The sequence below is a fragment of the Branchiostoma floridae genome, chromosome 13 (assembly GCF_000003815.2).
Source record: "Branchiostoma floridae strain S238N-H82 chromosome 13, Bfl_VNyyK, whole genome shotgun sequence".
Classification (NCBI taxonomy): domain Eukaryota; kingdom Metazoa; phylum Chordata; class Leptocardii; order Amphioxiformes; family Branchiostomatidae; genus Branchiostoma; species Branchiostoma floridae.
Genome location: NC_049991.1, coordinates 4,967,864 through 4,982,249, shown reverse-complemented (window position 1 = coordinate 4,982,249; position 14,386 = coordinate 4,967,864). Strand labels below are relative to the sequence as shown.

The window sequence follows — 14,386 nt, the reverse complement described above, 5'->3', positions numbered from 1 at the left end:
AAGCACCGGCCATGGACCACGCCCCGTTGCCTAGCACCAGCCGGGGGACCACGCCCCTCCCCATTCCGCTGGGAGTGATTTTGGGTCAACCGGTGGGAAAATGGCTGGCACCAGGCTCTCCTTGTACTCCTCCAGCTTAGCCTGCATCTCCTTCAGCTTGTCCGGCATGGAGTCCGCGAGGTTGTGGTGCTCTGTGGGATCGTCTGCACGAGTGTAGTCGTAAGAAAAAAACATAGCTAACGGTTTGGTTTCTTTTTTTGGTAAAATGAATTTTAAACCTTGTTTTATACTTCTTGTGATCCAGATACACATAGTTTGCTATTTTGTAAGCTCTTTGACGGGATCTGTGAGTGATATGTAAAATGTATAGGCCCATGACTTGTACACAATTCTAGTTTCGGCCATAAGCTCACTTTGCATAACAATACCAAGAAGGGGTTTGGTTATATCTCAGGGGATGTCACTTTTGACATATTACGCACAATTCCTGACGCTGCACATGCGTATTTGAAAGTGAGAAAGGGCTCTTTTTAAAGAGGGAGACTTGCGAGAAGATGCGAGAAAACGGCTCCAGCCAAAGCAAGTGCGTCAGGATCTAACATTGACAAAATTTAATGCCATTGGTATTTTGTTACTGATCATAATGTGACCCACCCCATGGATTCTGTCCAAAATTGCAGATAAAACGAGATAAACGGATGCAAAGAGCTCCCAGGTCGCACCTTTGAGGTTGAAGAGCCAGGTCCCGGTGGCGGGATCTGCGCATGCGCAGTCCGGTTTACCGGCCGTCATGTTGTCAGGACGGATCCACCCGTCAGGCGTCCCGGCATACCCCTCGATCAGCTTGTAATCACCAACCCTGGAAAACAAGACATGGTAATATGTTTAATTAAAACTTTAAGAAAGCAAAGTACAAAATAATATTCTTATATATTATTCAACAAGATTGATAGTATTATTCACACATACGCGTTTGCACCATAAATACACAATATTACAGTAGTTTTACATTATTACTACGTGCTTTGTAGAAGCGCTCTGGTCGTCAATGTTGTAGACAAACTCGGTACGTGGTGAGTGTTAGGACTAGGGGTTGGAGATGATATTAGAATTAAGGTTATATTTAATTTAACAGTAGTTTTACCTTATTGCTCCCTGCTTTGTAGAAGCGCTATAGTCGTCAATGTTGTAGACAAATTCAGTGCGTGGGGAGGGCTTGCCCGACAAGATGGTGTCCAACTGACTAACCCCGTCTATGGCGTCATCTACAGGAAATATAGAAAAGGGATTTGAATGTAAGTTCGTCTGTGACGGTAGTCAATATTATGTTACAATTCTAAAACCCTGTATCCGTACACAAATTATTACATTTACATCAGAGACCACCAACCTCCCCGGGGCCGATACCGACTGCCAAGCACCCTTGACCCTTTGCTGACGTAACACTTCCGGTCTGGATGTTTGACTTAAGGTTTTGGGTCATTTTAACTTGATAAGGATCAGAGGACTGATCGAAATGTTGGTAAGCGCTTTATTTTGTGTACGGATATAGGGTTTTAAAATTTTAACACAGAAAAGGGATCATCAGACTCAGCAAAACTAGTATATATTTCATTTCTTACCAATACTGTTTCTATAATGCATTGAAATTTATTAGCGATCCCTGTCCCAATGTCTTACTAAAAAAAACTGGGAAATATGCGTATGGTAAGGGCATATTATGTTACATGGACACGCGAAATACAATTAAAGTGAGAGACAGTTTTCTTACCAGAATCCCGAATGATACTTAGGTTAAAAGACAAATACAACCTAATGGGAAGAATCTACGTATAAATTTTTGTTAAAGGATGATAAGGTATATAATGTTAGAAGTGCTTTTCAAAACCCAAGCGTATACCTGCAGTGCCGCCTGCAGCCTCAAGGATTGTTGGGAACCAGTCTACTGCGTGAATCATCCTAAAGATGAGAACAGAAATGAGTTTGGGAGTACGAAAACCACGACAAACACCGAAAAACGCTAAACGCGTATAAACTAGTCGAAACGTAAGTTTTGGAAAGTGTTTTCAACAACCTATTGGTATGGTTAAGAAGTATTATACGTGTAAATTTTGTACATCTTTTCAATACTTAGGTAACCCAGTAATACCATCAATACTTAGGCATTATCTGTAACTTATGTATGGTTTGTCCTATGGTTTGTACTATGTTAAGCAGATCGTAAAAAAGTTATTGTTTTTATGTGGTTAGTTGTATGTCAAACCTTGTAATAAGTATGAAATTGTGTACCTTAGTCGCCTGTGAGATCCTTACCGAATAAAATATTACATCAAGAAGAGAAACACCTCTCTTTCAGCGCTATAGTTATCCTGTCTTCTGTTTATACGGAAATAAACCCTATGAATTTCTGATGGTTTAGAGTATAAACTAAAAGTATTTTGCATTAAGCGTTGCAATTGAAAGTAATTTGACCTACTCGTTGTTGGTGTAGCCAGTCTTCTGAAGCATCTTGCCGTGCGCGAAGGCCACGCCTCTAGTGCCCCCCTCCCACAAGGTGGTCTTCCCGCCACGGAGGGGGAAGTTGTTACCGCTGGCAGAGATCCAGCCGCCATTCTGGAGAAATGTACAATTTTCACCGAGCGAAATGACAGAGGAACGAACAAATACTCTAAATTAAACCGGTCTAAGCTGCTGAATCACCTGTCGAACGGATCTTAACCTATCCCAAACGCGCTCTGTCTTAGCCGCGCACCGATCAGAGCGCATCCTGGATATCCACAACACGCTCCTCCAGCCCCCTCAAGCATCGTAATTGACAGTTACGCGAGTGATTAATGTTAACGCCCCTGTTTTTGACGCATCAGTTTAATCTAGATTTCTGCCTCCGCACTGCGCGACCCATGCTAAAGAAAGTTCAGCACTAGTGTTTTAGTGCTAAACGGCATCAGTATCTACGGTCTCAGCATTTGGTTTCCAGTGCGGGATATTTCCCACCGCTTGATTTACAGCGCCGGCTCAATACTCTTGTTCAGTGTTGACTGGATGATTAGCAGTGTTGAAGCTGCCTCATCAAGTTTCAGCTCTGAAAGTCCGTGAATGCTTACAGAAATTGTGTACTGAGTGCCCAATCCTGAGAACGGGACCCTTGAGTTTTGTGTATTACGAAGAGGCAAATAAAGACACTTCAAACACTAAGTGCAGGGCATTTTCAAACGACGTGAAAAAGTTGGTGTTTCCTTACGTCGGTGGTAAAGATCACCAGAGTGTTGTCCCATAGCCCCGCCTTCTTCATCGCCATGGTAACGTTGCCTACAGCTTCGTCCAAGGCGCTCACCATACCTACATTAAAAGTCAAGAGAGCGTATTAAAATTAAATTTATATATATATATAGAGAGAGAGAGAGAGAGAATTTTATAAATCTTATTCTCGAAAACTTGTTTTGGAATATACATGTAACTGTCATATGATATATAACTTACCAAGAAGTATTCGCCTGTTTTCATTTTCGACGCTCGCGTACATGTCTTCAAATCGTTTGGGAACCTGTAGAAAAATACAAGTGTGGGTTTGTTTCTTTGTATTTCATCCACAGTAAGCCGCTTTATGATACTCGCCAAGCAGAAGTTAGGCTCGGGCTTTTTTTAAACATTTTTGTAAGGCGGGCTTGATATTGTGTACTGTTTTTTGTGTGTCTTTGTGGCTTTGAGAGTAGCCCCATGCCGGCCTCTGCTTTGAGAGTAGCCCCATGCCGCAACAAAATTAAGGTTTGCACTAAACTCGACGCGCTTTCGTACGCCCGTCTCATCAATTCGAACTGAAAATCAGCATAATCTTTCCCGTAGATTACAACTGTAACGACGAAATTCAAAGAAAAATAACATTGCAACAGATCTATGTGCTGGTTTTTAAATGCTAACCATGAGATTTGAACTTTTCAGTGTCAATGCATGGAATACGAACAATCCCATATGTTTGCAGTGTGTGGGTATAAAGAGCAAAATAGTGTTCGAATGTCTCGAAGAGATTATCATATACATCACATTTCACTCCATCTAAACCCCCTCCCACCCCCTGCAAAAAAAGACTATTGTATGGTGAGAATAAATCTAATTGGCCAATGTGTGAAGTTCAGTGCTGACCTGCAGGGGCTGGTGCACATTCTGGAAGGGCAGGTACAGAAACAGCGGCGTGTCCGCAGGGTGCTTCTCTACTATATCCACAGCTCGGTCTGTGAAGAAGTACTGCAACAGACCAGGTAAAAGATAAAGATTGGAATTTTCTAGAATATCCAGGACATGCAAACAAGAAACGGGGATATACATATATATAACATGTTGATAAAGCGTTACAGATAGTATTATTGGCGTAAGACGAAGAAAGAGAATCAGAAGAAAGGATGATAAAATGGTGAAAGGAGGAGCTCAAGGTAATGAAAATAAAAAGAATCAACATCATGAGGAGGATCGTAATGACGGGGATTAACGTCATAATGAGAGCGATGGTGAGACTGATAAGGAGAGTGGGTATCACGAGGATCTAGAAGGATAGTAATAGGAGATTAAGGACGATGGATGTACTGAAGAGAAATTTAATAAGTAGGATAATGAGGAGGATAAAGGATGAAATGGTGAGAGGATGGTAATAAGGGGAGGTAACGAGAATGAGTATTTCGAGGGGGAAAATGAAGATGGGCATCATGAGGAAGACGGTAAAGACAAGGACGTGTATCAGATAATCAAGTGATGAGAAGAAGATGATTTTACTCACCGTGCTGTACTGCCCATTCCTTGTCCTCACCACTTCCTTGTCGTCTCTTAGATCCAGTCCAGCAGCTTGAATGTTAGAATAATAAACCATGTAAAATATGGTCACGTAAAGTTTAAAATTCCATTTCACTGAAGTCACCTTTAATTTCCTGATCTTCAAAAAGTTTTGACGTTTGTTTCTAATTAATGCATGTGTGATTGTGATATCTTTATCCCATATGATAACTTGTATAAGCCTGGCCATCCAGTCCAGTTTACACGGTCTTCTTACAATCACAATGGTCACTCATCGACAATTTCATGACTGTGGAAGCTGATTCTTACCGACAACGTGCGTGTAGTAGTCCTCCGCTCCGTTGTAGTAGCCAAAGAAGGAGTCGAAGCCGCGGTAAGTCGGGGTGTAATTCCAGTTACAGAAGCCCAGATGCCACCTGAAGTCAGGGCGGGATAGAAGTTGTAATCATTGTTGCGCAAGAAAGATTGATCTTGTATTGATCTTGATCTTTACACTCGCGTTTTGCGAGTCGTACACGTAATGTTTACACACGGGACAACAACGTGACTAAAACCGCCGAGCTGTATCGGCCATGTGATGACGGCAATATTTCCTCACTATAGATTATAACCGACTTGAACAACAAGATTCCTTCTACAACTTTCAACAAACACTGGAAAGGTATTGCACTGATATGAAAAAAAACGCAATTTTTCCAATTAGCACCAGTTGCTTTCATTGAATATTATATAAACACTGAGTTGAGCATTGCATACCTCACCGGTTGTGATTTGAGGTGTCTTTATACACTAGAAAAAGCATAAACACCAACTCCTACAGTAGCACACTTTTTTCTTCTTATTATACGGACATAAACACCATACAAAACAACTGCATTGTATGCAACTTAATATTACTAATTACAAACTCCTGTATGGAACTAAGATACAATAGGAACATGACGTAGAATAACAGATCTGTATGTAACTTAACTGTACAACAGTCCTGCATGGCACTTAAAGTTACAATGGAAATATTAAGACAGGACACCAGTTTCGTTTAAAACTCATTGATAACTAGAGTTCGGCGACCTCATACCTACAAGAAATAATTAGAACTTTTGTAAATCTTATGCAAATGACTTGAACATTTACATAATTTATGCATGGTGATGTTCATCATTGACTAACATACAAACGTCACAAGTATGAAATTCCCATCATTAATCATTGAGCGGTTTTACCATTTTAGCATATATTATGCAACTCATTAGCATATTTGGTATCTGCTTATGTTCGATCTATCATAATTCACATGTGTTATATTTATTGAAATCCAGATATTGAAAACGATGAAATTATGCAATTTCGACATTAAGTATACAAATTAAGTCCTCATCTGCATAACATATACGTATCTCATTATAAACACATTTGCCTAAGCTCCCCGCATGCCTAAAATCCTCTTTGGAATGTCTTGACAAAAAATGCCCCTGCAGTTCCAAAATAAATGTTAGGGGGCTGAAACTTACTCCAATTTGGCATGACGTTAAAAGCTATTTACCAATAGAATGTCAAGACCTAATTATGTCCGGGACAAGAGAAACATTGAAAAAACTGCTATGATACATTATTCTCATTAATTATGCAAATGTAATCCTATTTTACATAATCAGTAGTTTATGTTGTACAACATTGTTTAATGTACCTACATACCAAAAAACATAATAATTCGTTGTTCCCTTCTTGAGTTATCAACTATAGATTTTTTTGACACAAATGATCCTGCTAACCCAAAACTTGTCGCTAGGGGGCCCAATGTTTATGTCACTTTTTTTCTGAGCACAAGAGCTATCTGATACTCAAAACTTATGACCATGGCTTTTTCAGGCCACGAGAAAGCGAACCCAGAAGTTGCGCTGCAGTACCAAGGAAAGCCGCTAGGGGCCCCAAAATCTAATCATTTTCAGCATTCATCACACCTCACCAACACACCAAGTATGAAACTAATCAATTTGGCTGCTCTTGACATATCTTGTTGACAGACAGACAGACACACAAACGCTATTTAAAATGTAACCTCCATGACATTTCATGGAGGTAACAAAAACACTTACTTGCCCACCATGTGAGTGGCGTACCCCAAATCCTTCAGTTTCTCTGGTAAGAAGCTGAAGTTAGATGGAATGCCTTGCGCTTGAAAAGGAAAGAACACTAAGTGCTGGAAAAAATCATGGAAAAAAACGGGCAGTCAGAGATGGCAGATTTCACCCTTTTACACGTAACTGCTTTGCTATCATTCCAGCAAAAGGGGAACGTATCGATCGGTATATTGTGAAAATACACTTTTCTCTCGCGGTGACCATGATAGATCTAAACGAGTTCAATGAGGCAATCAAAATAATGTCAGTCATAATTAGCAGTTCAATCAATGATAGCCTGCCAATTAGGAAAGCGACCAATAAGAAAACGGCTGCATTTTCGTTAGATATTTGCATTATTACGTTTTTTTTCATCTTTAAAGGAACTATTGGACCAGTCTACGCTACTCTAAATTGCTAAATCTTTCGGTGCATAACACTGGTTACAATATTCATTATTTGATCTTTTATTGTGATAATTGTGCGGTTTGAGGGGAAACTAAATTGGAGCAGATTTTAAAAATAGGTTTCGTCTGTTGGACTAATAGACCTCGTCTTCGATCTATCATGGCCGCCGCGCAAGAAAGGTGTATTGTAACTGTAATAACCTTACATGTGCGAAATAAAAAAAATAAAAAAAAACAATTTGAATTTTTCGACAATAGTAATATAGAGTAGATTGACCAACCTGTGTGCCCACGTGGTAGGGGAAGTACCCGGTCATGAAGGCTGTTCTGGACCTGGAATTTACAACATCAAAGCTGTTACAACAAAACAATCATTGGTACCGAATTTGGCCACACTAGACCATACGATTTTGCACAAACAACACCCCTGGCATCATGCAGAAAGTTTTTGTATTCTTTTATAAAAACACAACACATACGTATACACACTCATACATAGACATGCACACTCACAAATGCTTACACGCAAATGCATGGGCAAGCACATAGAAAAACACAAACACATGCACATAAAAACACAGGTATATGAACAACAGGGAAAATTTGGCAAGGAATGTTTGTTGCAAGTTTCTGGGGATACTAACGGCGTACAGACGTAGTTGACGTAAGATTGGTTGAGGATGACGCCTTCGTTAGCCAGCTGGTCCAGGACAGGTGTTTTGACGTCAGGGTTGTGCCAACCTACGTCATTCCAGCCTGGAAACAAAGAAAACAGGAGTGCTGATTGAGAACATGTTTAATCATTTTCAATCCCAAACGTAGTGGTTTTAGACTAATCTGCACATTCGCTTGATTTTTCAAATCGTAAGAAAAATATGATTTTAGGAGACGGGAAATCCTGTTGTCCTTTAAGTTTTCCTATCGTATAAAATCCAAGTCAAGAAGGCGATGGTGAAAGCGACAATATTAATATGTTATGTTTGTCGCCATCAATACTAAGTACGGAATGGATCTCATAAGTAGGTAGATGCATATTTGATATAAACATGAAAACAGTCGTTGCCATGCATAATTGATTGTCTTTTATTAAACAACAGTTCGGAGACCTTTCATCTCCATGACATATTCTGATCATGCAAATTACTTCCGCATCTACATAATCTATGCTAAGTTACTACCTTTAAGTATTCCAATCTTTTACTGGTTTTAAGAATAATCATACTGTTTCATTAATTATAAAAAACTTGAAACTTATTTGCATAGTTGGTATCTGTTAATGTTCCACCTGCCATAAACTGCATGATTTATATGTATTTTAGTCCCATGATGTTCTTAACAATACAAATTTATATTTTCTTCATCAATTTTGCAAATGAATTCATAATTTTCACTTCATTATATACTGCCTAAGCTTACTGCATACTAAATATTATAGAAACCTGTCGTTCTTTTAAAAAGACCCTGCAGCTCAAGAATAAACTTCTTTAACATTAAAAGCTGTCTGCCACCATAATATCAAAACTTAGCATGCACGTCCGGGTAAAAAACCAAGCTGATAAGGTCACATAACAAAAAGAACCAAATATCGACATTGACCTTTGTCCTCCCAGTCACCATCCACTTATTAAATATCTTTACAATCCATCCAGAGGTTCTAACACACACACGCACCTTAAACAATATCTCAACTTTTTCATGTAGATAAATATGTCAGTTTCTGTCTATTATTACGTCCTTACCGAGATCATCTGCGACGATGAAGAGGATGTTTGGCTTGGTTGTGTCCTTACTTCCGGGTTGTTCGGCCCCCACAGCCAGGGCGGCGGTAAGAAGCAGCAGTACAGCACGCAGCATGTTGGATCATCCGTTTAGTGCGGCGCTCAACAGCTCGGGACGTATATATGGGGAACGACGGTCTAAAACAAATACAGCGAAAGTGCCTGTACTAATAATCACAACTCAGTCACAAGACGGTGTCGGTCCCCATGTACGCTCGGTCGTTGACCCCTAACCCCAGTGCCCTGAACGGTATCACGTGCTCTTGTACACACACCTCCTAACGTTAACAGCTTTATCATTTATCGTGTGAAGGTGAATTGTCGAGAATTTTACTTTTTGTTCCGATTCTTGTGTGTTTCATTTACATGTAATGCAAGTTTATTTAGGAACGCACCTGCTTTTTCTTTATTTTCACATGAAGACCGTGATTTGCATGTAAGAACTCTACAAACACATACACACGCGCGCGCGCTACCGAAAACATAACCTTCTAGTGAAAAGCAAAAAGGGAGGATGTTGAGCCGAACAAACAGAATATCTACCTTGTGCCAAACATTCAGGAAAAAACTTGAACAGTTGGAAATAACTTCCTGTAATTTGGGAAAAGAAATGACCAGGATCCATTCAAAGAAACATATTTGTTGACTTATGACAGCAATAAAACTAACAGAGATGTATTAATATTGTATGATGTCGATGCCCCAAGAATAGGACGTTCTAAATTAAGGTCTCGTGTCTAAGGACATTTATTTCTTTATTCACACATAGCAACATGGCTCAAAAACAATGCATATACAGAAATGAAGTACAAGTGTGTGTGGGTGGGGGGGGGGGGGTAGAAGCAAATGTGGCTTTTCTTGGGTCTCCCCAGAACTGAGTCGCAGAAAAAATTCGCAGGATTATACATAACGTAAATTGAAAGAAAGAAGCACACACCTTATTAGTTAAAATTATTATGGGAAGTATACTGATGGTATAAAAGTTATATCATAAATGATCAAATGAAATAATAAATACAAAACAAAATTGACAAATCATGTACAAGTAAGTTGGAATTTGACAAAAAAAGTCAATTGAAGAACCCGCCACACTAATAGTAAAGAGCAGGGTTCTCGCTGATGTGAGTGACCGTACCTGGGACAATAACTGTCGGGGTCCTTAAATGTAATAATAACTGAAGGGGCGTGTATGTGACAGAGCTATAGGGATAAAAAAAACATAGCGGTCTAGGTGCGTAAGACCTAGCGATCAGTAACCTAGCGGTCAGTACACACTGAGTAACCTTTGTCAGCTGACTTTTGTTTGCTTAACTCCAGTTTATGTACCCCTCAGTTCCATAAACGGATGATTGTACGAACAAAGTACAATGACATAAGTTTGCATGTGTGGTGTGTGCGCGTGTGTATGTGTGTGTGTGTGTGTGCATGTTTGTGTGTTGGTGCTTGTGTTTGTGTGTGTGTGTGTGTGTGTGCATGTGTGTGTGCGTATGCATTGCTGACCGTGTATGGGTGTGTGTCTGGTTGTGTTTCCGGATATTTTGCAGCATAACTTAATAACTCTGCCTCTGGATGGATTGTAATTTGATATGTAGGGTTAGCAAGACGATTTCCCCCCTTGATAGATTGAAAGGAAACCATACTAAGTTGGAATTCAGATGAAGATAGTTTTACTGTCATTCTAGAAGACACGCAAGCATAAGGCTTAGGTCCCAAAGGAAAAGGGGGTCATGCCGGGCAGTATTTTTTTTTTTGAGCGTGAACCCTACATGGCCCCTTGCGGCTGCCGGGGTATTTTGGCGCCCTTGATTTAAAATAAATCAGGTACCCGGTGATAAAACCACCCCGTGATTTAATCGTGACGCCGCCGAAATGGAACCCTTCGTAATGCAAAGAACAGGTGCACAGAATAAAAATACTAACTTCTAGCATATAACGAAGTGAAATTCTGCATTGACACATTGCGCGTTTGGGTTGTGCACAGGTGACTGTTTATTAATGAGAACAGGTGGTGAGCAGGTGTTAGAAGAGGAGAAAAGGTGGACTGATGGATGGATCTCCATTCGAGGTCTTGCTTCCAGGCACGACAGCTTCAGCGGAAGAATTTCTCGAGATGGGGTCAGCACAAGAGGACAGAAACAGCGGCATTTTAGCAAGCCATCGTGCGGAATAATGCAGCCTTTCTGCACGTGGTGACCGGGTTGTTGGACGAGAGCTGGGTGATTTGAAGAGAGCTCACGAGTCAGCCGCTGATAAGCAGCTTCAAGAGATTAAGATACTGCTGAAGGAGGAGCCCAAAAATTCAAAAGAAAGGACAACGAAGATGAGTATAGTTGAATGTAAGTTCATCTGTGACGGTAGTCAACATTATGTTACGGCCCAGTTAACTCGACGATGTCGCAACACATTCACATAGAAACACCAAGTGGATTTTCACGGGGTGAAGATACTTGATTAAAAAAAATTACTTTCTCAGGGGAATGAAAGAGGCCATTTGCATCAAAGCCAACCAACCTTCTCTCAAGCAGAGCAGAGGGAACAGTGGACCAGGACATAATGGGTTTCATCAAGTGGAGACCCTTTGCTAGTCATTTTCCAGAGATTGTCCCTGAATATGTCCCTTAATATGCCTTGTATCTGACTTAATGCAGAACACCCCTTTCTGTTGCAAAGGTTGAAAGAGCATTTTGTACTATAAGGTGAACAACTGTACGGGCAGGGATTGGTTTTCCTATACTTTAGATAACAGGTTGTTAAAGGTCTGATCCGGTAAATTAGGGAATATCTGGACTCAGGGCTAGTAAAAGACACATTGAGCCCGATGCTGAGTCTACAAATGACCATTACAAAGAATGGTAGCTTTCCCAAGAAACGGAGAAGAGGCGAGGGGTGAACAGCCTTGGTAAGCCCACATGCTTGGCGAAATTCATGACACCACACTGGGCCTGTACTTGGACGGAGGTAGGTGCTTTCTCACCAAAACCACCATTAGGAGAAGTAGTCAATGTCTTCAAGACCATCATAGGGTTAATATCGCATGTGACAAGTGTGGGGTATGAAACAACCACCAGGACTCCTTTGGAAATAACACTCCCCAGCAGCACCCCTTATTGTGGACACAAGGAAGGGACATGTGCTATCACAAAGCTCCTCCAACCGTCCACCAAAAGAGACTACTGGCGGTGGGGGAAACAGGAGTATACGAGGTATATCCACCAGGCAACGTGCAGAGTAGCGGAGTAGGTGTGTGACCCGTGTGCGAAGGAGTCGAATGTATTGCACCCTCCAACGCAAGCACATTACATGCAACAAACCCGTTGCAGATTGCACGCAGATTAAGACAGCATGACCGGGAGAAAGCTTCGAGGTTAGGAGAGAAAAAGCCTACCCACATCTAAACAAGAGGGCAGATCTTAAAATTCGTATAGCGGTCACGTGGAACATTTCACCCAAATGAATTACGTCGACAAGGAGAACCAAATCCTGGAAAAGTCCAAGAAATCGCAAGAGATGAGCTGATGTAGTCGGATGACCCTCAGAGCAACTTTCACCAGGTCGACTGTCCATTCCAATGGGTAAGAGACGTACGCAGCGCCGAAGGCCCCGATAAGGAACGACGATAAACGGGTAACAGGTTTTATTTGAGTCCCTGGGACAGGAAAACTTATCATACATGCACCACACCTTACAAGCACGAAGGGTAAACCGAAAACACCGAAAAGAGGGCTACGGACTCTCGTGGCTGAAGAACAAACATTAGGGCTGCGGGCATGGGGGGACCACATGTTATACAAATGTCGGGCGCAAGGTTCTCCAACGATCACAGTGGAAAGGGCAGGGCAAAAGGACGGTTGCCAGAAAGAACTTTCTTGTAAGTGTGAAATAATTTACAATTCAACTTTGTATCTCAATAGTTAACGTTACGAAGGCATTGGATGGTAGCACGTCACATTTATCGTTTAAGCTCCACATTGTAAACCACATATGTTGAACCAAATCTTAGTATGAACAGTAATACTGTCCTTCGTTGATATTTTTAACAAATTTTGTCGATTTCTCTAATGTCGGACAGATACCTTTATCGCCCTTTATACAACATGCAGTCTAGCGTTTGGACTGTAAATTACATTTTGGGCACTGTGTATGTAGCGCCACTATTTTCAATATCCTGCGGTAGCTACAGGCGCAATGGGAAAACAACAGGTGAAATCATTACAGACAGAACATTTTACATACTTCCATGCCCATGTTGTTGCATGGGGAGGTGAGATGTGCCCTGTGGCACCACGATGCACAAGAGCCTGGAGATCCCTGAAGACAGGGGCTTCCTCAAAGCTGTGGATCAGGTACGCAAGAGAGAGAGAGAGAGAGAGAGAGAGAGAGAGAGAGAGAGGCAGAGTTCACAGTAACCATCACTTAAACACCATAATGTAAATTGGGTGGGGATAGTCATTGGTGACGTAAAATGTACACGATGGGTGAAGCCAAAGGCTTCGTGAAATAGGTCCCCATTTATTTATTTACTTAGATGGTGGCATACAGTTTCTGTCGCTAAAACTCTTTCATAAATGCCACCTATTGTGTTTCTTTCACGTAGTGAAGGAAATAGCAGAACTATACAAGGTACATGAGAAAGATATTTTGTATCAACCCGTTTCAAAATTTCGTTCATAGTCTCAAATCTATTGTGTTAGTTCAAACCACCTTTACCTGTTTGATAAACAAAGCACATTTCATTATCCTCCCCTAGGTCAGGAAGACCTACCCAGCGATGCCAATGTCAGCCATAAGTCCTCAATGCAGACAAGCTATCCATACCAAGTCCTATGAGACGAAAGGACGGAAGCGGCTGAGGTGATTTTCAAACATGCACACAATCCTACAACGATTAGCTTGTATCAACGAATGGTGTTTAAACGACATGCTGTCACTGTCATACTGTTCACCATTTTCTTTCAAGACTTTATATTGCATGTGCACTGGATCTGTTCTTCCAACACGAAAACAAACGCTGAGAAACCACGTTTCGTGTGATGCCGAGAATATTTGTAAGGCATTGCACATTGCATGTGTAGCAGAATCCAATAGCATTCTAAGCCATAATCAAATCACCTCCGTTATTTTACTAGGGCACAGCGTGCAAGTGCCAGCGCAACAAATGGCACTACCACTTCCACTGCTAGTGCGACCAGTACTAACGCCAGTGGCACTGGGGAGAATTGTACAGCTGGACAGAACGTGTGATTGATGAGGACGGATGATGTACTCCTCTCGCTGGGGTGCGAGGTGTCTAGGGTCGACA

At 41.2% G+C, this 14,386-nt stretch overlaps 1 protein-coding gene across 1 annotated transcript; it reads right to left on the bottom strand.

Moving 5' to 3' along the window:
- Positions 1 to 7: 7 nt before the first annotated feature.
- Positions 8 to 9,317, bottom strand: LOC118429766 (arylsulfatase B-like). The gene is made up of 14 exons (XM_035840396.1): positions 9,049 to 9,317; positions 7,954 to 8,065; positions 7,591 to 7,642; positions 6,879 to 6,982; positions 5,092 to 5,198; positions 4,769 to 4,833; positions 4,141 to 4,242; positions 3,481 to 3,544; positions 3,242 to 3,339; positions 2,477 to 2,613; positions 1,901 to 1,959; positions 1,145 to 1,265; positions 723 to 859; positions 8 to 203 (listed from the first exon to the last, which is right to left on the bottom strand). The coding sequence occupies exons 1-14, from the start codon at positions 9,161 to 9,163 to the stop codon at positions 31 to 33; spliced, it is 1,446 nt and encodes a 481-aa protein (XP_035696289.1). The 5' UTR covers positions 9,164 to 9,317; the 3' UTR covers positions 8 to 30.
- Between the last annotated feature and the right edge of the window lie 5,069 nt (positions 9,318 to 14,386).

What these genes read in the sequence shown, in the direction of transcription:
- LOC118429766 (XM_035840396.1), bottom strand. Translation starts at nt 9,163, where the DNA reads ATGCTGCGTGCTGTACTGCTGCTTCTTACCGCCGCCCTGGCTGTGGGG. An exon ending in GCCACTCACATGGTGGGCAA is followed by an intron (nt 5,199 to 6,878) that starts GTAAGTGTTTTT and finishes CCCTGACTTCAG; the next exon opens with GTGGCATCTGGGCTTCTGTA. An exon ending in AAACAGGCGAATACTTCTTG is followed by an intron (nt 3,340 to 3,480) that starts GTAAGTTATATA and finishes CTTTTAATGTAG; the next exon opens with GTATGGTGAGCGCCTTGGAC.